At 48.1% G+C, this 22,986-nt stretch overlaps 1 protein-coding gene across 2 annotated transcripts in view; it reads left to right on the forward strand.

Moving 5' to 3' along the window:
• Window positions 1-22,986, forward strand: part of LOC144107065 (LMBR1 domain-containing protein 2 homolog) — an 84,637-nt gene that overhangs the window by 37,891 nt on the left and 23,760 nt on the right. For both annotated transcript variants that reach the window (XR_013309211.1, XM_077640044.1), the window contains exons 9-12: window positions 968-1,142; window positions 6,261-6,685; window positions 9,739-9,940; window positions 10,027-10,116. Coding sequence is in view for 1 of the 2 variants with exons in the window: in XM_077640044.1 (XP_077496170.1) it covers window positions 968-1,142; window positions 6,261-6,685; window positions 9,739-9,940; window positions 10,027-10,116 (892 nt within the window). In the remaining variant the exon portion in view is untranslated. The remainder of the gene's footprint in view (window positions 1-967; window positions 1,143-6,260; window positions 6,686-9,738; window positions 9,941-10,026; window positions 10,117-22,986) is intronic.

Below are 22,986 nucleotides of genomic sequence, written 5' to 3' on the forward strand. Positions count from 1 at the left end.
AATATACGCAAAAGGTCACAAATTAATTGTATGGGCCCTATTGTTTTGCGAATTTTAATTTTGCCCAGTAAACAGCATAGCAGCAGAAAAATTACTTTAGCACTGCATCCAAACGACGCACTTGGGATTATTTTACTGTACAGTGGATGGAGCATCCATCAATTCCCTGTCTGCCGATTCTTACCTTCAGGCAATTTAGACGATTGGCTGACGGCCCTGACGTAAATATATATTAGTACACCTGCATGTTTCGTAAACTCTCATGATGAAAGCAGGACGGATTTAGGCAGAGGTGGGGAGGGGCTGTATTTTCTACAGAAAAATAAAGAAACTTTAGTGACCCTCATTTTCTTCAGACAGAAAAGTTGAAACACATTGTGCAGATAATTTCCACGGCCTCCTGTCTAGATGGCTTTTCACGCAAGAATTGCCTATCCCTGCAAACTTCTTAATCTCATCTGCCCACCTAACCTTCTGCCGCCCCGTCCTACGCTTGCCTTCTCTTGGAACCCACTCCGTTACCCTTAAGGACCAGCAGTTGTCTTGCCTTCGCATGACAGGCCCTGCCCAAGCCCATTTCTTCCTCTTGATTTCAACTAGGATGTGATTAACCCACGTTTGTTCCCTCACACCCCGTTTCCGGTCTCTTAACATTACACCCATCATTTTCCTTTCCATGGCTCGCTGTGCTGTCCTTACCTTACGCTGACCCCTTTTCGTTAGCCTCCACGTTTCTGCCCCGCAGGTGAGTACCGGTAAGATGCAGTTGTCGTACACTTCTATCTTTACAGATATTGGTAAACTGCTATTTATTATCTGAGAGAACCTGCCATGTGTGCTCCACCCCATTCTTATTCTTCTATTTGATTTCTCCCTCATGATTCAGGTGCGCTTATCAAAGCAGCACTGCGTTAGATGCCCTGTGCCACGAGGTTACACCAGAGGGGGGACATTGTCCTTGCTGCAGGTGATCCGTGCCCTGCAGCATGTGGGCCGCACCAGCTGCCAGTGGCGGCTGCTTGTGGAGGAGGCCCTGCACCTGGAGGACGTGGCACGCAATGAGGAGAGCCGTGAGCGACGCTTCCGTCGCTCTGGCCCCGGCACACCCACTCTGCTTGGGGCCTGGTGCGGCCCCACTGTGGGTGGGTGCACTGCCAAGCTTGGTTTTACACGTTGGCAGGCCACTTCGTTCGGCATACCTGGAAACAGCAGTGCACATGCGTACACATGCATTTACGTGTGTCTGGACACTGTCATTTCCAAATATGCTGAGCACAGGCCTTCAAGCAGTCCCTAGCAGAGTGCCGTTATTGGCCATTGCCGAGTTCTTTGTTTGGCATAGCCATTGTGGTCGTTGTGTGTGTGCCCTCCGCTCCCACAATCCCAGAAGGGGGAGAGGAGCAGAGAGGTGCACAGGGAAAACGGTTGCATGCACACACAGGCATTGTTTCCAAGATGTGGTCCTTGCTCACCTCTGGGGCAGTGAGTGGGTGTCCCCATATGGTGATTTGCGTGCACACCTGCACAGTGGTGGTTGCAACAGTTGATGATGAAGCTGCCAACTGTGATATGGCACATCAGTTGAGATGGAGCAGCATGCTCTGAACACTGCTTGTATGCAGAAGGCCGGGCCACAAATGTGCAGCGGCTCTAACAAAGCATGAACACTTTAAGGCTGCAAATGTACTGTACAGCAGCATCCTTAGGTCCATGCCCACACATTTCTTACGCAGTAATGCACTCATTGTAACCCTCCCGTAAAATAACTGCAGTTGTCATACTGTCGCAGTGATCTTAGTGCTGAAGTGATCGTAGTGTTACTAATAAACTCTACACCTCTGCTGCAATTTTTTGCACATTTGATGTGTGTGCTTTTAGCAGACTTGGGCCTTCATGAGTTCAGTATTTGTTCTTTTGGTGTTTGTTGTGCAGATGATTTTGAGGGAGATCCATTTTCAAGGCTAGCAGTGTGGTTTGGTTCGTGGAAAGTCTTAATGGAAAACAGAATAAAGAGAGGGAATAAATCTGCCAGTCCATGAATGAGGGGGCTGGGAGACAGTTCAGAGGGTGTTCATTGGCTCAGTCTCCCTCCCGGTATCTCTTTGATCACTCTTGTCTGGCCTCTCTTTTGGCATATTTGGCTATTTATTTTTTTTTGCTCTGAGGGTCCTTCCAGGCATTACTTAGTGGTTCGAGAATATTGTATGAGGTCACCTTTTGCAGGACCATTTCCGTCGATGAGTTGCGAATAACACCATTCTTCTTGTGGATCTAAAATGGTAGCGCTGTGGCTATGGCATTCGCTGGTGAGCCCAAGGACAGGAGGTTGAATCCCACTCATTGCAATCGCATTTCAATGGAGGGAAGATGCAAAAGACACCTACTGTCGATTCCGACTATATCGAACTCGTTTATATCGAATTACCCCTTATATCGAACAATTTCTGAACACCAAAATGTTACAATGAGCACATATAGGAAAAAGTACGGTTAAATCGAATAAAATTAGCAGCCGCACGCTATATATCGAACTTCAACACCGCAAAATTTCCCCAGAAGTTGGCTTTCCCGCGCGGCAGCCGGGCCAGCTGCTGACAACCCCCTCCCAAAGTGGTTTAGCCAACTGCGTGCGTGTGGCGCGGCTCTTTCTCCCTCAGACAGCCATCCCCTAGAAAAAGTGGTTCGACCCATCTCTCGCTCTGTCACAGCCACGTGGCACGTGCGCCTGTGCGCAGTTCAGTTGCAAGTCGCATCCTCGGAACGTAGTCTCGTCCGCTCTGTTTAACGAGATGGCTGCCGTGAAACGGCAGAGCTTGACAATATCCGCAAAGACAGAGATTATCAATAGAGTTGAACGTGGAGAAAAGAAGTCGGATGTCGCCGCAGCGTACAGCATCCCAAGAAGCACGCTGAGTACGGTCTTGAAAATAAGGCCGACATTAGGGCTAAGGCGGACAAGAGGCCTGGTGCTGCCGGCGCCCGCCGAGTACGCACGGCTGCATATGAAGACATGGAGGCAGCAGTGTACAAGTGGTTTCTTGATTCAGGTCACGGAACATCCCTGTTTCTGACCCGATAATTGAGCAGAAAGCGAAGGATCTCGCTTTCATACTGAACAGACCCGACTTCAAAGGCGGTTCAGGTTGGCTGCAGCGCTTCAAAGAGCGCCACAGCATTGTCGGCCGGGCTGTCACCGGTGAAAACCGCGCGGTGGACGTCAGCAGCGGGCAGAAATTGTTTGACGGAAGTTGGAGCGACATCACGGCAAGATATCATCCCCGCGATATATTTAACGCCGATGAGACAGCCTTGTTCTGGCAAATGCTGCCCAACAAACAAAACGCTGGCGTGTCGTGATGATAAGTCCCATGGCGGGAAAGTTAACAAAGCCCGAATATCAGTGTTGCTCGCCACCAACGTCGATGGATCGAGCAAGCTTCGACCACTTGTGATTGGCAAGAGAAAATCGCCGCGGTGCCTGAAGAATGCACTCTCAGTTCCGGTGACCTACGTGTCCAACGGAAAAGCTTGGATGACATGCGAAGTGGCTGAAGCCGTGGGACGACGACCTGGTAAGCAAAGGCAGAAAGGTCTGCTTACTCGTTGATAATTGTTCTGCTCACCATTGTAAGGTCAGCGTCAGCAACATAGAGCTTCGCTTCTTGCCACCGAACACAACGTCGGTGCTGCAGCCTTTGGATCAAGGTATCATTCGTGCACTGAAGGCAGGCTACAGAAAGCGCCTTGTGCAGCGATTATTGCTAAATCGCCGCACTGGCCGGGAGTTGAAAATTGACCTCCAGGGCGCAATAACGATGTTGAATGCATCATGGAATGACGTCAAAAAAGAAACAATTCGAAATTGTTTCCGTCACTGTAGTCTCTCTGCTTCTGGTGAGGCTGGCGCCAGCTCAACTGAAAGTTGCGATGAACCTCTCGACATTGATGAACCACTCGAGGAACTTGACAATTTGTTAACACAGCTGTGAGAGTTCCCACGTGCCGTTTATGATGGGACTGCAGCTACAGACTTTGTCTCCGTTGACGACGATGTTGCGACTACCGGAGAGCTCGCTGGCGAAGATATTGTTGTCAATCTGGCTAGGGATCTCGTCGGCGACGGTAACTGCGAGGACCCAACGAGTTCCAACCCGCCCACGTGTTCTGAAGCACTTCATGCGCTGAGCGTTGCTCGTCGCCACTTCGCGTCCATAGAAGGCTGTGGACTCGGCTGTTCCCAGCCACTCGACAACATTGAAAAGTGCATGCTGAACAATTTTCTGAAAGCGAAAAAGCAGAAGACGATCGGCTACTATTTCTCGCGCTAATATGCACGCTGTACATGTCTTTAGGAAGTGAAGAACACTTCTTGATGAGGTGCGTTTTGTACATTGTCAATTTCTTTAAACGTTCTATATCGAATTACACGATATATCGAACTCATTCCGTTTTTTTTTGCGAGTTCGATCTATGCGGGTTTGACTGTATGTACACCACACCAGTTCGGTTTCCGTAAAAACAAATCAGTTGAATTAGCGTTGCTAGAGCAGAAAGAATATATATTAACGGCGTTTGAAAACAAAGCCTTCGATTTAGTTAACCATAACATTTTGCTGGAAAAATTAAGTGAGTATGAAATAGGAGGACAGGCACTAGCTCTTATGAAATCCTACCTATCCAATAGAACTCAAGTTGTGAAAATAGGTGCCTTTACATCGAAAGCTAAAGCTGTTAGTTGTGGAGTGCCGCAGGGAAGTATTTTAGGACCTTTACTTTTTAATCTCTATCTGAATGATATCGTCACTATTAACCCTAACGCAAAATTTATTATTTATGCAGATGACACTAGTATTTTTTTTGCTGGGAATGATATTAATCTTCTTGTTGAACAATGTAACAGTGCAATGAAATCCTTAGAGGAATGGTCGAGAGTAAACGCAATGAAGGTAAATGAAAGCAAAACAAAAGCGATTATATTCAGGCCGAAAAACGAGCACATACCTCAGCATCAAGATATTATAATAAACTCACGATGCATCGCTTTAGTCGAGAATTTCAAATGTCTGGGTGTCACCTTTTCCGCAAATATGTCCTGGGATAATCACGTCAAGCATGTTCTAAGCAAAATAAGTCAAATAACTGGTGTAATAGGTCGTTTAATGTATATCCTTCCCACACGCATCAAACGTTTGCTTTATCATTCACTCTTTCAGTCACACTTGAACTATTGTCAATTAGTATGGGGAAACACAACATCCACTAATATAGAACACATCCACCTGTTACAGAAAAAGTATCTCCGACACACATATAATGCTTCTTATACTGCTTCCACCTCAACTTTTTTTAGCAACTCTGGTGTAATTCCAGCTCACAATCTCTATAGATATCGCTTAAGCCATGTATATAAACAAGAAATCCACAGGAATATCAACAATATACGTAACCTATCCCAATTACAAGACAGAACTCCAAGTTACCTTACAAGACACTTCGAGGATCGGTCAGTACCAATGTCACGTTCAAGTTACGGGAAACAGTGCCTTAAGAACACAATACCAACGCTTTTGAATTATTATAAATCTGTCCATTTTGACCTCTTCACGGCAACCTACAAGGACCTCCGGCAGATGTATTTGGTTTCTATGTAATGTTATCTAGCCTTGCTGTTGCTTTCGTTTGGATTTGTAGAAGTGAGTTCCGCTGTTGTTTTCTGTTCTTTTTGTTTTCTGTTGTTTTCGTTTACGAGTACTAAGTCTGCATCATATTAAATATGTATGTATATGTTTGCATATCAAGAATATGTTACGTGTTGCCGCCACTCTGCCAAAATAAGGGATTGTGGACCCGTCAAGCTGTCCAAGGACAGCTTTTTTTCTACGATCCCCCCATCTGTATTTGATGGCAAATAAAGATTTTTCATTTCATTTCAAATTAATCCAGAGGTCTCCACTGTGGCTTCTCTCATAGCCCATATGCAGGTTTGTAACTTAAAAATTCACATACCCTACCATTCCACACGATGCTGCTCCAGTGGACTCGGGCTCAGTTCTGGCTGCGATGACCACGTTTTGATGGAGGCGAAACAAAGAAGGTGCCCTTGTGCTGTGCTTTGTCAGTGCACGTTAAAGAACCCCAGGTGGTCTAAAGTAATCTGGAGCCCTCCACTGCGATGTCCCTTTATAGCCCATGTGTGTGTTGCTTTGAGATGCTGAACTGTACAGTTTACCATTTTGTGGTGTGGGGGGGGCTCTATGCAGAGTGGTATTGGCTGTGCCGCGTGCGCGCCCTGTGCCTGCGGGTGCTGTCAGTGCTGCTGGGCCTGTGGAGTGCGGCGGTCGTCTGGAGCGAGATGACCTTTTTCATCCGGTCACCCATGGTGTCCCTGTTCGGGGTGTTCCACCGGGCGGCCGAGCAGCGCCATGACTACCTGGCCATTGAGGTGGTGAGCGTGGTGACCCTGGGCTACCTGTGCGTGTGCGCTTACTACACGGTGTTCCGGGTGCGGGTGCTCAACTACTACTACCTGGCGCCACACCACCTGACAGACGCATACAGCCTGGTGTTTGCGGGTATGCTCCTCTGCCGCCTGACACCTCCGCTCTGCCTCAACTTCCTGGGCCTGCTGCACCTGGACACGCACGTCTCCTCCGAGGCACACCGTGTCGAGACCGCCTACACCGAGGTAGGGGTGCTTCTTCACGCGGTGGCAGGCAGAAAGGCGCTGGGGCAGTTCATGCACCGTGGATAGGTGCAGGAGTGCCAGGAAACGGTTGCCTTGTACTTGGCTATTGTCGGGCAGAGAAAAATGGCAATTCAGTCTATCAAAGCCTATCAACGCCTTCTTGGACTATCAAAGCCTTTCTTGGAGGTTTGCCTCAAGAAGAGTTGCGACTCTTCTTGAAGCAAATCTCCAAGAAAGGCTTTGATAGTTAGCACTGAATGTTCATTTGCATAAAACGCGCTGTTAAAACAATTTATTCTGCCCACAGTGGACAGCATCACAGCGTGGCTCTGTTTCTGCAGCAGAATCCATGTTTTCAGCCCGACAGTAGTCAAGCTGAGTACAAAATGTCCACTTCCTGTATTGAGGAAGAAAGCCTAGGAGAGGTCACAATGGAATGCGTGCCACAAGTTGCGTTTTCGCAAGGACTGCTGGGATTGTTTGGTTCATTGCTTAGCGGCGGCATCTGCATCACCATCGTGTCTGTCAGCTGTGGGCCGAGCGGGACGTGAGGTAGTCTGCTCGCCTGTTTTTGCAGTGCGAGCAGCACAGGCAGGCAAGCATCTGTGCATGCATTCGTGCATTCGTGCATGTGGGAGGGCGGATGGGCGTGGGTGCGTTGAGTCTTGTTTAATGTGTTTTGCAGGCGTGCTAAATGATGATGATGTTTTTAGTTGTGCATGATGCAGTTATGTGTCATATGGCATATGTTACCCACTTATTGTACTGCACCTGACCACCAAGATGCCAGCCCCATCGCCAGAGCCACTGTTATGCAGCTGCTGCAAGATGAGTGATGTGCTTAATAATGAAGGTAGCTGCAGTGTGCAGTGGACATTACTTTGCAGGGTGCACTGCTAAGTAACACAGTTGAGCCCACTTACAAAGGCCACGGTTACAATAAATGCTTGCTTATTACGAACGAGGCAGGAGCTACAATCAAACTGAATTAATGCTATGGAACTGCGCATCGGATAAAACGAACAACCGCGGCAGCACCCTTCGGTTATAATGAAAGAGGAAGCACCGTAAACTCACCCCAACTGTGAAAAATCACATGCTTCCTGTCAGCACGAACACCAACGTGGGTCTCCCAGCTCCCGTGATCCCCTCCAAACAAAGTGTCGATCCTTCAGAGAACGATAAAAAAAGGTGGCATTAAAATTGCAGTTAATTGCTGACCAAGCATGCCTTGACAGGCTAAAATGTCAGTCGTGCATATGTGTGTGCCGGCTGGCCAAAGCGGGTAAACTGGAAGTGGAAGCCTGATATGCGTGACACAGAACCAGTGTTGAAACCGAAACGACTGCACACAGCTGGTAATCCACCAGTGTCAGCGATTTCAGACGTTTGGATACCAGTCGAGATAAGCCCGTCCTGGCTTACCTGATCACATGGTTTGCGTCGCCTGCGCAAATAAAACTGTGCCTTCTGCGCTTCCGCCTCTCGCATGCGGCGTAGTACTGACGGCAGACGCACATGTGAAGCTGTGCAGCTGAGTGTTCAATCACTCTTGTGTGCAGCAAGGGTCATGCCAGCAGCACATGACCATGCTGGAGGGCCTAGAAAGCGGCTTGATGGAGCCAGGTATTTTTGAAGAAGTAAATGTCACTTTTGTCCGAGTGTGTTTTTTGTCCATAATAGGGCAAGCCCACTTACTACCAATTTTGGATGCAACGAATGCAATATGCATGACCGTGATGTTTGTTGTAAGTGGGCTCGGCTGTATAGACTTACCTGGCAACAGAACTTCATTTTTATGTGAAAGGAGTCAGCTCAAGCAGAGCAGAAAACATTGAACAAGTGAGGCATCTTAAACCTTCAGTGCCCAGAATATGAAGGAATCAAGGAAAAAAACCATTGCATATCTCCACATCATGCTAGGTAATGTACCCACATTCAAACTCCAATATAAAAAATTTTGTTACCTCCACGGTTTCTCATCTGGTATGTTGCCAATCAGCAGCGGTTCATTTCGTGCAGCTAGTCTGTCGTGTGAAGAGCCAATTCAAAAGGCCTTTTAAACAGTCTGGAAGGCACAGGGGTTAGCCGACTATTTTAATGCATGAGCAGTAGTGCAGCCGTGTCCGTGTATAGTGGAGGGAGGAGAAGGTTCCATCACATCACGAAGAAAAAGGAAGCACACAGGTGTGCCATGGCTGAGTGGGAGGAGAAGTCGAAGAACCGTCAATTGCAATTGGAAGAATCGCAATTGGAATTGGGAACAGAATTAAAAGAATTGGAATTCAGTGTCACACTCCTTTTTTGTGCACACAGCTTCCCGACAATGGCGCCAATCATTTTGGTCGGAAAGTGCTGGCTACTGAGAACATTTTGGCATCAAATTTTGTATCCAGGCATCATGTAGTGATGAGTGAATTGCGTGCTAACAGTAGGTTATGAATTTGCGAACCTGGATGCTAATGGGTAAGATCGCTGCTGACTGGGCTCAAAGGTAAAGAGTAAAAGTAAACAGTGAGTTGAGCAGGGTAATAGACTCTCCCTTTAAGACAAACTTGAAGCCACTAGAAAATTTGTTTGCCTTAGCATAAGTTTATCTGAACAGAAGTGCCCATAAAAAAGATATGTGAACATGTTACGACTGTCTGTGAGTAAAATAGCCTTTCAAAGAGAGGATAATTTCAAGTATTGCATTCATTGCACTATACATAAACTGAGCTGGAGACAAGCTCACTTAAGCCTACTATGGCATTGGTCTAGTTCTCTTTTTTTCACTCTCTTTTATTCTAGCTGCATACAAAAGTTACTGCCATTTGTGTGTGTTCTCTCTGATTTCTGCTTTCCATCCTGCTTGAATCACTTTGAAGGTGCCCAGACGTCGGCTCTCTTTTACCTCACTCCTTCTGCAGCTTAGCTGTTACCAACTCTGCGACTCGGAAGTCTTGGCACAAATGAGAAGAATCCGGTGTATAGCATTGCACACAGATTGTTGCTGTCGTGCATTGCGTGCCCTTCCATGAGGAGGGAGCGTAAATGTTGCAACATGGGTGCAGATCATGGGCCACCTGGACCTGATCCCGATCGTGGCGCGGGGCTTCAACCTCTACTTCCCCACGCTCATCTGCGTGCTCTGCCTGGCCACCTGGTGGCACCTGGGCAGCCGGCTGCTCCACTGCCTCGGCTTTGAGCAGTTCCTCACCGACGACGAGCTCACTGGGGACCTCGTCAACGAGGGCCGCGACCTCATCAAGAGGGGTGCGTGTGGTTATCCCCCTTTTCCTCTCTGATTGTCTGATCGACGCGTGCTTTAGGCTCACAGTAAGTGCTTCCCGCGGTTGCAGAGCGTGGCAGACGCCAGCGGGCAGCCGACCAGCGGCGACGGCCAGCGGCCTCACAACAGCCACCCATCACAGAAGAACCCGACGGCTTCGGTGAGCGCCACCCGGCAGCCGCTCGCTCCATTTTTGCAGTCTGTCGCTTCAGCTGACCCACTGCTGGCTTACCTATGCAGCCAGGTGGAGAGCCTGGCATGCACATCACTTTGATCACTGAAAGTGGGCTCTGATTGGCTGAAGCATTTGTGACACAAATTGGTAGTGGACCAGTTGTCCGAGAGCGATGCACGCATCACGCAGTCTTTTTTTTAGTGGGCCGAGTGGGTGAGGGAACAAACGCGTGTTAATGACATCCTAGCCTAAATCAAGAGGAAGAAATGGGCTGGGGCAGGGCATGTAATGCAAAGGCAAGATAACCGCTGGTCCTTAAGGGTAACGGAGTGGACTCCAAGAGGAGGCAAGCGTAGCCGGGGGCGCCAGAAGCTTTGGTGGAACAGTGGCCGCAGCTGGGAAAGGACAGGATTAATTGTAGAGACATGGGAGAGGCCTTTGCTCTGCACTGGGTGTAGTTGGGCTGATGATGATAATGATGATTACTTTGCAGGGCCAAAAAGGGCATTGAGAAACAGTGGACATAAAGAATAATGTCACAGCAAAACAAAAACATCACAAAGTGCGAGGCAGAAATAAAGAACGAGAGAAAGAAAACCACTAGGCAAACTCAAAAATCCAGCATTAAAATATTCATAAATATTCATATATTGTAGCATACTGGTGTGCAAATTATTGAAGGCAATGATCCATTCTTCCAAAGCGCAGCAAAATCTTTCGTTAAAAATTTTTCATCGCTCACGTCGAGTAGTACTAATGCTTCCATAGAAAACCAGTGAGGAACGTTTTTTACAAAAGCAAAAACATTATTAGCTATAAACTGCAAGACTATCGAGCGGAGATCTGTGGATATATGGATTGTTATAATGAAATCTTACAATATAGAAAAACATTGCGTTGCTCTTTTCCATTGAAAAGTGCTTTTGTCCAGAATTGATTGGGTATGAAACTATAGGGCGAACTAAAAAGGAAAATACTGTATTTACTGGCGCAATTTGCGTAACACCAACTTTTTGCCGGGATTTTTTAAAGAAAAAAAGCTTTTACTCGCAAATTTTGTGCTCCCTGTTGCCCAAGCACGTTAGCCTGCACACGGGTGTGTGCAGGGCAGGCTTGGAAAGAAAAGTGCAGCTGTGAAAGGCGAGTGATGTAAAAAAAAATCGACAATTCTGCAAACTACTTCCAGTAAGAAAGTCAGCTGCGTGTCCTTTACCTGGCTTGCTCGCTTTTCTGTATGAATGGCTGTGAGAGCAAATTTCCAGTAACCTCCGGAGTGTGCGTCGCACCAGATTCCGAAACTTCCGCTATTCTGCTTGCCGCTACTCATCCGAGCCACATGTGAAAGCGGCTTTTTATGCCTCGTATCTCCATTTGCCTCTGCCTGGTGGCTTTGCGATTGTATTGTTCCGCGTTTGGTGCTTAATTTGAGCTGTGCATGTGCTGTCACCTCATCACGCGGGCAACTATATAACGTTGGTAGTGAGGGGCGCGAGTTTGGGTTCGAATACACCATATACATTGTGCGTTATGACCTTTGTAGAGTTTTTTAGGGCGTGTTCTAGAAATTGCCTTTTTGAAGCCTTGACTCTAAGGCCAAAAAAAAATTGCGCAAATTATGCGAGGGAGTATGGTGTTTCCATTTGTGTTTTGCTGTTTTTTTGTACATTGTGCTTTTAGTTTGAAAATTGGTTTACATAAGTGTGACAGACTTTCTTGAGCCAGGGGAAAAGAGCACCAACGACAGTTTCCACTACTGAAGCTGTGTTGCTGCTTCTGCTACTTCAGCCAACTGGTGCACACTTCGGGTGATCAGGGTGTCATGGGGACACGGATGGGAATCGTGGCATGTTAGTGTCCATTGTTGCACACGCGTTTAGTTGTGAACAATGTCTGTAAACTGAAGTGAGCAGTTAAATGTTTAGCAGAAGCCTCGTCTGGTTCCTGAGAGGAATGGAAATGAGGAAACAGGATGTCCTGTTAGTGCGGATGCCATGTGGTGTCTGCCCTATGCAAAGCACCCCATGTAACTTCTCTCTCCAGTCCCTCTGGCGATAACAGGCTTGTTGTAACATCAGAAATAGTGTTACCCATATTTCGGCCTGCACTGTGGACAAGCATATAGGCTGCAAGTAGCTCATGGTATTACAGGGCCTGTGTACAGTCTCAGAACACATGTGCCCATTGGTTACCAGTAAGTAGTGTTTATGCTCATGTTGCATTCAGATGTTACTAGATGCCATGTTGACCTTCACTTCTGGCCTCTGCGCATGCACTGAGTGCATTGTGCATGCCATCTCATTTACTGCTGTCACAAGAGTAACCCGGTCACTTGCTATCATTGTGGGCTGTTCTTTCGACACAGTTGTACCCTCAGAGGCTTTTGTGAGAAACTCGTGCAGCTTCATTTTTTTAATCGTGCCAAAGCCGTGACTTGGATGATCTGACATGGGCGGAGATGAGCGCAGCTCGTAATCACGTGACACTGTGGCGATAGTCCGTGCAGAATCCCAAAAAAGCAGATCAGTTCAAGTGGCTGTATTGGGGTTGATGGTAATGCATGATTGGTGGCATCCACAGTCAGTGGCAAGCTGAAGGGATGGCACCAGTACGGATTCCCTGCCCAGAAACATGACGAGGAAACCTGGTTCATGCTGTGTATTTGAGAAATGCTTTGCCTTGTTTGGCATTTGCTGATGCTAAGGGCTCATGTGCTGTCTGCATCGAGCAGTTCTCAAGGCACTTGACCGACTGTTCCTCGCAGAAGTTCTGCTTTTCAGTATACCAATCATCCTCACAGTCACAAACCGGCTCAACCTTTCCAGCAGCTGAATGTGGTTGCACATACTGGATGAATTTTAATGTCTCTGCAGGTCACTGGTGCCCTCTATTCCCCAGTGTAGTTTCTGTTTCTACTGAGGCCAGCAGAACGTACATATACTCTTTGGGTCAGACAGAGCAGAGTGTGTTGGTTGCGATGCTTCAAGATCCTTTCTGGGATCTAGACAGCCACAAAGAGACAGGATGAGGCCCCGCTCTGTGTCTGCATTCCTCGTCTCACTTCACTGTGCCAGTTTTTTGTTTTTTGAGGTGTGTCAAACTCAGTCAGGAGAGGCGCGCCCTTGCTATTGCCCGTTGGCTTTCATAGATCAGGTGTTAGCACTTCCCAAGCTAACACACTTGCAACCTTGTCCACACTATGGGGTCTGAACATTGCTGCCATGAAACAGTGAGCCTTTCTCCCATATTTTGAGGTAGGCAGGCAGTTGTGGACCAGCAAGGTCTGCAGCAGCGCCAAAGCATGTTGCTGCCCACTGGTGCCAGCTGCCCTTTGGGACCCGTAATCGTCTGCGTCAAGATTGAGGAACTGAAAGCGGCCAGCACCAGGTTTTCACAAAGGGTGGCAGTTGCGCCACCAAAGGACCCACATATCTAGCAGAACTTGCTTGCCTCAGCGTCTTGCACGTCTTTGTGCTTTCCTGTGCCACCACTGCCCTTTAGTAGACGCTTGGTGTTGGCGACTGTTACCCCCTCGATCCTGTTGCAGACAATTCTGGTTTGCTTCTTGCGCGGCCGAAACACATAAGTATCAGTGTCAGACTTGGTACAAGACAGAACTTACCTGAATACGCAAACACTGTACAGTAATCCAGAGGGGGAATAGAGCAGCTGCATAATTGTTTGCAAAACACAGATGCGAACGCTAAAAGGATAAAAATGGTTTCCACTGTCTAGTCCAGGGTTTCGTAGTCTTTTCAGCATAGAGAAGCTGGGGAGCTTCATTGTCTTGGCTTTCATCCCTTGTCTGCCCAACATGCATGCAGAAAGTAGCATGCAGACACATGGCAGCTCGAGAAATGCCCATAATCTGTTAATACTGACTGGCTTTAACAGTCTGCATTGAAAAGTTAGTATGATTACTCCCAAAATAAAATGGGTAAAGGAAGGGGGGGGGGGGGGGGGTGTTTGAGGCACGTGCAGATTTAGTCGCTCGGGAAACCACAAAAAGCACTCCAAGGAAGGCTGGGGTTCTGCAGAACCCAGTGTGATTACCCCCTGGTCTAGTCCACTGAGCTTTTCAGGAAGGCTTCCAACAAAGGTACTCATATGGTGATGGGTGAAAGCTGTGTGAAATGCAGCGTGGTCTCCAACATGCAAATTGTGACTCTAGCTTGGATCTTGAGACTGCCTTTGAGGGACACATGAAGGAAATGGTGTTTTGCACCGTGGTGCAATGGCAGCCAGCCTGTCCTTTTGGTGACGGCACTGCTTGTCCATTCTCGCCTGGCTGCGCAGCATGAACAACAGCCACTTGACCCAGCTGGCCCCCCACAGTCACTAAACGCATTTGCTGGGGTAACAATTTTTGGAGCCCTAATCACTGTGCGTCGTTTGTCACACCACTGTCACACCAGTGCAGTGTGACCCACTGGTAAGCCACTGGCTGAAGCCAGCTTCTTTGAACCGCCAACAGCTGGCAGTAGCGACCTTCCTTTTACCTTTTTCGCTGGCTCTGACAGTTTACTGAGCTATCCCATGGCTTTGTTGCATGAGTTGGCATTGGTGGCCGTTCAGATTCCATACGGAAAGTGACTCACCAGTGACCCATGGCACTATGAATGTATAAAGGCGAACGCATGTGTGGGACTCCTGCATGTGGGAAGCACTCAGGGCATGGCATATGTGCTGCACTGAGCTCAGCATTGGCAGTGTGGTTCCCAGCTTCAGTTCCCTGCTGTGAGAAATGCAGATATAGCGCTCGTCACACTAAGGTCATCTCTGGATGCATGATATGCTGTGATGCACTGCTCTTTTGTCATGCTGATTGTGCATTCTAGTCACTTTTTTTGTGTTGATTCAAAGCAATCTGGACTGTGTACTTGCTCACTGCTGCTGTGCACGTGTTCTGTGAGAAGCAGCTGCAGTTTTTAACAGCTATTTTAAATAAAAAAAAAATGAGGAATGCACCTTGTGTTTTTTCTTCTTTTTCATGCTTCTTGAGGTGACAGAAAAAGCTCCACCTCTGGAACAGGGCACTTGTTGGTGACATTAAAACTTTGCCTGTTTTGTTCCTTGTAACGGTCACGGATTAATATGTTGCTTGGCAGAATTTTCAAACAACCAGTTATTGTTTTAGGGAGTGCTCTCTTTTCTTACAGCTCTTCATGAAAGTTTAAAACCTCCTGTTAATATAATTGAATGAGTGCACCTGTGTAATGTTGTTTGCACAATTTGGTGAAGTGCAGATGACCATTTAGTTAGGCAGAAACTTGGGCTAGTTGGATATTGTTTGAACTCATATTTTCTAGCGCTTAGTGAACACAAGGGACAAGCACACAAATACACAGGACGTATGCTAGAGTACGTCCTGTGTGTTTGTCCCTTGTGTTCACTAAGCGCTAGAAAATATGAGTTCAAGCAGATGACAATGCCAATTTTGGATTGGGTGCTAAATGGACGCCTTGCAACTTGGTCGGGTTTGTGATGCATGATGCTGAGATGCATGCAGCATTTCAACGGTCACTGAGGCTTGTAGTTCATGGCTGTATGCAGCTGGTCAGTCACTGGTGTCTCCAACAGCATGACTATCCTACTAGGAGAGCGTAGCGGAAATCAAGGTGGCACACATACTGTTCGGTGGTTGGAGACGTCGCGTGCAGCACCAAACTCGAATCGTTCAAAGCTGAAACCACTGTTCAGTGAAAAACCTGGCATGTGTCTCCAAGCTTGGCATTTCAAGACTAGCATTAATCCTTAGCACGTCAGTGTGTATGTGTCACACCATTTGGAATTTTCATTCAGGCATGTGCTAATTTTGGGTACTGCTGGTTTATGTCTTGCGCAACTAGTGCACACACCGTGCCATGCGACGAGCTCATAGACATGTAGTACAAAGTCCCACCTGTGGAAGCTGTGTACCTATCCTTTGCAGTGGCAAAACAGGTCTGCACAAAAATGGCAGACGACATGCTGCTGTGCTCACTGTTTCGCAAAATATAATTTACTGCATTTGCTTTGTGGCATAAAAAAACCAGCTTATTTACGAAGTGAAGAGCACAAAAATCACTTGAAACAAAGAAGTCACTGCTAGGTGTAGCCCACTCTCAGAAGAAGCTGAAAGTCCGCTTCATATGCAGTTATGCACATAGCATGTCAAAGGGTTAAACTGCTGCTGTCCTTGAATTGTGCTCTCTTTAAATGCCCCAACTGGCCGCTGCCAAAGGATTCTTCAGACCTCGTGTTGAGCAAGTTACCTCCTTTGGTGGCAAGTGCATGCTTGCACTTAGAACCATGGCTGCATGTTCACATGAAAAGCAGCAGGTGTGAAAGCATCTGCTTGCAAAATATCCATGGCAGAGTAATTAATATGTGGCCGCTCAGAGCTCCCGTGGGCAGATGCGGTTCGTAAAGAGATGGGGCAAAGGAGTTTGTAGTGAGCGGAATCTGCTGATCTCCCTAAAAGATTATTGCCCTTCTGTGCAGTGCAATGGTCAGTAATCCCAAAACCAATCTTTCAGTGAAAGTGTTTTTAAAGCATGAAGCCTCAGTTGGAGCTCACCTGAAAGGCATTTGTAAGCACGACTGCCGTATGTTCTCTACCGTGGGGCACAATGCCGTTTTTGTCAAATGCACCTGCCATTGTTCGTATGCTTCTTTGGTGCTTCTTTGATGACTTATGTTCTGCCATGGTGTTCAGGCTCCTTGTGTTTACTTAATTTCTCTGTCTTTTCTTCACCACTACTTTTGCTGTGCACTGGCTGCCTCCTGACCAAGCATTTTGTGCCTAGGACAGGTGGGTGAGACAAAAGCAGCTCACGAGGCAAAGACCCCACTTCATGGGACTAGTCGCTTAGTGTCACAAACACAAATGCCGACTGTAGAAGGATGCAGCCAGGGGTATTGCTGCGTATGGAAAATGGGTTTTCAGTGTTGGTCCCCGTGCCCTTTAATTCATGTTTATGGCCGCTTAGCAGTGTACTAGTTTTGTGCACACTTTACCTAGCTATTGCATAATAACTTCCAAGTGGCATTCACCATCAGTCTTTATCCCCTTCGGATAAAGCCTGGTAAGATATGGTTGAGATCAAGAGAGTCTGTGTTAAAATCAAATCCTGGCATATCACTACTAGTGCGCCTTCTCTGCTCACATTTTCACCAGCATTTGGATAGCTTACACGGTGGATCACTTGCCTCTAACTTGTCGCACTGCATGCCTATAGGACAAAACCTGCCGAAGTGTGCTTTTTTGCCTTTTCCGTACGTGCAGCTCTTGCACTGCATCAGCCTGTGCTCGAAGATAATGCAAATCATCCCACACGTGGTGCTCAACTGTGCAATGCACCTTCTAACCAACAGGGCATTTCAAAGCTGACATGGAAGAGTTAGTCATTGGGGGAACATTTTCCTGCTGTGGCATAATTGGGAGGGGGATTCTGGGTTGAAGTTGGCACCAACTCAGTTTGCCTGTTTTTTTGCCAAGGCAAGTGACTGCTTGCATGATGTAAACGTTGTCGTCAAGAAAAGGAGTGAGCGATGAGGGGCGAGTTGGTATGACATGATTATAAAAACATAAAGCTATACAGGGAGCAGGACACTGAAGAGAAGTAGACAGAACGAGAACTAACAACTGATTTAGTGGAGCGACACCCCTTCTCTTCATCAGCAAAATGAATGTGTGACAAACACTCATAGCACTGCACCCGTACGAAATCATCTTATCAAGCCAAGAAAGAAAGTTAAAAAGTGTGTTAGTGAGGCATCGATACACTTGTACAAGAAACAGCTTCACTTTGTTGGCTTGATAAGATGATTTCATTCGGTGTAGTGCTATCGAATCGAGCATTTGTGTTAATATTCGCTACTTGCACAAATATTCATACAAAATGAGGAATTGTGCAGAACGTTGAAGCGACAGTCGTGGCACTTCTCTACGGTGCTATAAGTTATGAAGTTAGAGCTACAGCTGCTAAAAGATACAACACATATCTGTGCTAATGAGTCACAACATGAAGTCACTATATTAACTTAAGACCATCAAGTTATAGGTATAGGAATATTAGCATTTGTTTGGTCTGGTAAAAGACACGTCTCCTAAGCATTTCATCCTAGAAAAGCAGAGTACCAGGCCATACGAAGCCTTGTGCCCAATTAGAAAACCAGTGGGTACCCAGCGGCTCTAGAACCACACCTTAGGAAATAAGACTGGTGGCACCTACGTATGAGTCATGACCTCCAAGATTCACTATCAAGGCAGGGCTTTTCTGAATTTGCCCGAGTCCTGCCATGTCGCCCAGTCTTAGAGGTTATGTGCAAGCATAATGAATGCCTCTACACAAATGGACTGCACTGTGGTGCTGAACCGTTCATGTCCATCATACTTTTCACGGAAAAATGGTATGTGGTGTTGGTGGGGGCTATTTTTGGGACATTCGTTGAAGAAAAATACGGCGGGCCTTATTCGTACCTCCTGCCATTATTCAAAAATTATTCGAAAAGCTGAAAATATATTTAGTTTGTTTTGAATAATTTTGAAAATACCATATTCGATTTGTTCGAATATTCGAATAGAAGGATATTAATTTCACTATTCAACATTTTTGAATGTTTGCACACCCCTACTAAATATTCATTATAAAAGCTCCGTATAAGACTGTGACACACGTGTCAGCGTAATGTCATAATGTCACATGTCACCTACCAGGTTTTTGCAAAGTGATAGAATTTTAAGTATGGGGTCAGTTATGCGCCACAATTTTCCAGAGTCTGTTTTCAATGTGTCTAGTGAGGGGCGAGACAGGAAGCAGTCTGTGGTATTGAACAGTACCCTAGGAGGTGGTGGGAAGGAGTGCTGGGCTTTCTAAGGGGCTTATCCTCATGCCATTATTCAAAAATTATTCGAAAAGCTGAAAATATATTTAGTTTGTTTTGAATAATTTTGAAAATACCATATTCGATTTGTTCGAATATTCGAATAGAAGGATATTAATTTCACTATTCAACATTTTTGAATGTTTGCACACCCCTACTAAATATTCATTATAAAAGCTCCGTATAAGACTGTGACACACGTGTCAGCGTAATGTCATAATGTCACATGTCACCTACCAGGTTTTTGCAAAGTGATAGAATTTTAAGTATGGGGTCAGTTATGCGCCACAATTTTCCAGAGTCTGTTTTCAATGTGTCATATACGTAACTGTGTTAATCACGAACAGCTTATCATGTCACAGTTAAAATGATGGATGCTGTGGTCTGTATTTTTTAAAATCTAAGCTTTCTACGGATGATGCAAGTGCCTGGTGAGAAGCCTTCCAATACTGAGGTGTTATTGAGTGTGAGCCGGTTTCCAGGGACAGTTGTTTATTATTACTGTTTAAGTCAGTAAGCTTCACGAAAACAGGGTGCTATTTGTTTGCAATTTTGTTTGGGAACAAGTTGCCCACACAGCGAACACAAGGAACGGAGTCAGTAGGAAATGATTAGAAGACAGCCAGCATTGTGTTTGCTGGTTCTGTTTTTGTTGGTAGCCGTATGTGTCTTTGGAATCGGATATGCAATAGAAGTTTGGATTGTCACGCCTGGTGGTGGTGGAAACATTTATTGCCAAGCAATACCCAGGGGGCCAACCCCCATAACATGGCACGAGGCAACCCTTAGGGGCTTACCCATACAGGGCAAAGGACAGCCCTTGGAGGGCTATTCGCTTCAGGGTGTCGGTAATTATCCGGCGCTGGTCAGCAGCAGGGGAGCTGGCTGGGAGAGTCTCCCAGTATGACTCCGCCGTGGTTGGGGATGGAGGGTGTGGGAAGGTAGGACACGTGAGGAGGACGTGAAGGAAGTCTCCCGGTTTCCCGCAGAGCTTACAGGAGGAGAGTCTGTCGTCGAAATAGTTTAGTCTCAAATGTAAGCAGCTGTCTGCAGCATTTCCCAATGACTTGTGTTCATTCTTTGGGTAAACAGTAAAGAATTTGCGAAATAGTACATTGTAGATCATCTAGCTACTTATGAGTACTGTTTGTTATTCCTCTTTGGATGCTCTTCTGACCGGTTTTTATAGCCTCTATGTCAGTAGCAGCTCAGCTTGACATTTTGAGTGGTAGCTCTTAGGCACCCATTCATGCATTCTGCGGTGTAGTCGGCGCCAGCACAGTAGTTGGCGTTGTCAGAGTAACCAGTTGTCCAAGCAGCAGAGCGAAACAGCACCTGTGGAATTATGGAGGGGACAGCCTTCTGCCCCCGCACTTCCATACCGCAGATGCAGCGCTTCCGCTCGCTCGAGGGAACAAAGGGAAGGGACGACAAAGCGTGAACACTCATATGCTATTTATTACACTTGCAATGAATACACAGTGCGGGCCAGCTGGCTGCAAAACATCAACGAGGCATTTTTTGGAAGTAGAAGGCTACGTAAGAAGGACTTCCGACTTACCGGCTGGGGCAAGGGCGCGACATCGGAGGTTATCGGCGGCGAACGTTTGTATGCGCCGACGATGTCGGCCGGGTTTTCCCGTGCGCGCCGCATTCTCGGAGCATTCCGTGCGCGCCGCAGCTCAGAGCAGTTTATCAACAGGTCATTCTGTCTGCCCTCGCATATGCGTCTCTCGTATGGTGGACTGAGTGTCCCCACTCGGGTCTTCTTGCACGGTTGGCGTCGGCGCAGTGGGACCTGCTAATGTCATTGGCGGGTGCTTACTCCACCACCAGCACGAGGGCGCTTCAAATTTTACTGCGCGCGGCACTGCTCCAGGTCGACCTCAACTGGTTGAATGCGGAGTTTTGCCTGTTCGCGTTGCGATTAGACACCACATTTGGCCTCCATTCATTTTCTGCCTCCGAAATGGCGGTCCCATCTGATGACGCGCTCCAGCATCCGTCGGAGGTCATTTCGTTTGGACCCGTCCGTCTAGACATGTTGGCGGCGGAGCTGGTGGCATTGGCTCCGGTACTTCACGTTCACACTGACGGCTCATATACCTCGACTGCTGCTGGCTTGGCGTACGTGGCCTTTACCCCGGCCGCACACGACAGTGGCCGGATCCCGAAGAAACCATCAGAGGCTCCGCGGAGCTCCGCTTAGCCTTCGAGGTTGCACTCCCGTCGCTGTTACCGCTTCCCCCATGTGGGAGACTTCCCTCCTCGCCCAGCCGGTGCTGTCCTGACGCCCAATGGTGAAGATGGGCCGTGCCGAAATGAAGGGAGAAACAGGTTCTCCACATCCCTCCCCCCTTAAAATGTTGGCCTATGGTTCAACTCATCCATGGATGCCATCGACAAAGTGTCCACCTGCAAGACAGCGTGTACAGACGGGGTGTGGGGTCATCCGATGAGCAGCAAGGTCACCCGTCCTTGTCTCGCGGCAGGCACACAAAATCAGCATGCCGGGGTAGCGGGGGGGGGGGTGTTGTTCGCGCTGACGCGTTTTGTTGGAAGGTGGGGGGCTGGCCCCGAAGAAACCATCAGAGGCTCCGCGGAGCTCCGCTTAGCCTTCGAGGTTGCACTCCCGTCGCTGTTTCCGCTTCCCCCATGTGGGAGACTTCCCTCCTCGCCCAGCCGGTGCTGTCCTGACGCCCAATGGTGAAGATGGGCCGTGCCGAAATGAAGGGAGAAACAGGTTCTCCACATCCCTCCCCCCTTAGAATGTTGGCCTACGGTTCAACTCATCCATGGATGCCATCGACACAGTGTCCACAAGCGTTGTGGTTACGACTGCAAGACAGCTTGTACAGACGGGGTGTGGGGTCATTCGATGAGCAGCAAGGTCACCCGTCCTTGTCTCGCGGCAGGCACACAAAATCAGCATGCCGGGGGGGGCGGGGGGGGGGGTGTTGTTCGCGCTGACGCGTTTTGTTGGAAGGTGGGGGGCTGGCCCCGAAGAAACCATCAGAGGCTCCGCGGAGCTCCGCTTAGCCTTCGAGGTTGCACTCCCGTCGCTGTTTCCGTCGCTGTTTCCGCTTCCCCCATGTGGGAGACTTCCCTCCTCGCCCAGCCGGTGCTGTCCTGACGCCCAATGGTGAAGATGGGCCGTGCCGAAATGAAGGGAGAAACAGATTCTCCACATCCCTCCCCCCTTAAAATGTTGGCCTACGGTTCAACTCATCCATGGATGCCATCGACAAAGTGTCCACAAGCGTTGTGGTGACGACTGCAAGACAGCGTGTACAGACGGGGTGTGGGGTCATCCGATGAGCAGCAAGGTCACCCGTCCTTGTCTCGCGGCAGGCACACAAAATCAGCGTGCCGGGGGGGGGCGGGGGGGGGGGGGGGGTGTTGTTCGCGCTGACGCGTTTTGTTGGAAGGTGGGGGGCTGGCCCCGAAGAAACCATCAGAGGCTCCGCGGAGCTCCGCTTAGCCTTCGAGGTTGCACTCCCGTCGCTGTTTCCGCTTCCCCCATGTGGGAGACTTCCCTCCTCGCCCAGCCGGTGCTGTCCTGACGCCCAATGGTGAAGATGGGCCGTACCGAAATGAAGGGAGAAACAGGTTCTCCACATCCCTCCCCCCTTAAAATGTTGGCCTACGGTTCAACTCATCCATGGATGCCATCGACACAGTGTCCACAAGCGTTGTGGTTACGACTGCAAGACATCTTGTACAGACGGGGTGCGAGGTCATCCGATGAGCAGCAAGGTCACCCGTCCTTGTCTCGCGGCAGGCACACAAAATCATGTGGGAGACTTCCCTCCTCGCCCAGCCGGTGCTGTCCTGACGCCCAATGGTGAAGATGGGCCGTGCCGAAATGAAGGGAGAAACAGATTCTCCACATCCCTCCCCCCTTAATATGTTGGCCTACGGTTCAACTCATCCATGGATGCCATCGACAAAGTGTCCACAAGCGTTGTGGTGACGACTGCAAGACAGCGT

This window comes from Amblyomma americanum, chromosome 10 (genome assembly GCF_052857255.1).
Source record: "Amblyomma americanum isolate KBUSLIRL-KWMA chromosome 10, ASM5285725v1, whole genome shotgun sequence".
NCBI classification, from domain to species: Eukaryota; Metazoa; Arthropoda; class Arachnida; order Ixodida; family Ixodidae; genus Amblyomma; species Amblyomma americanum.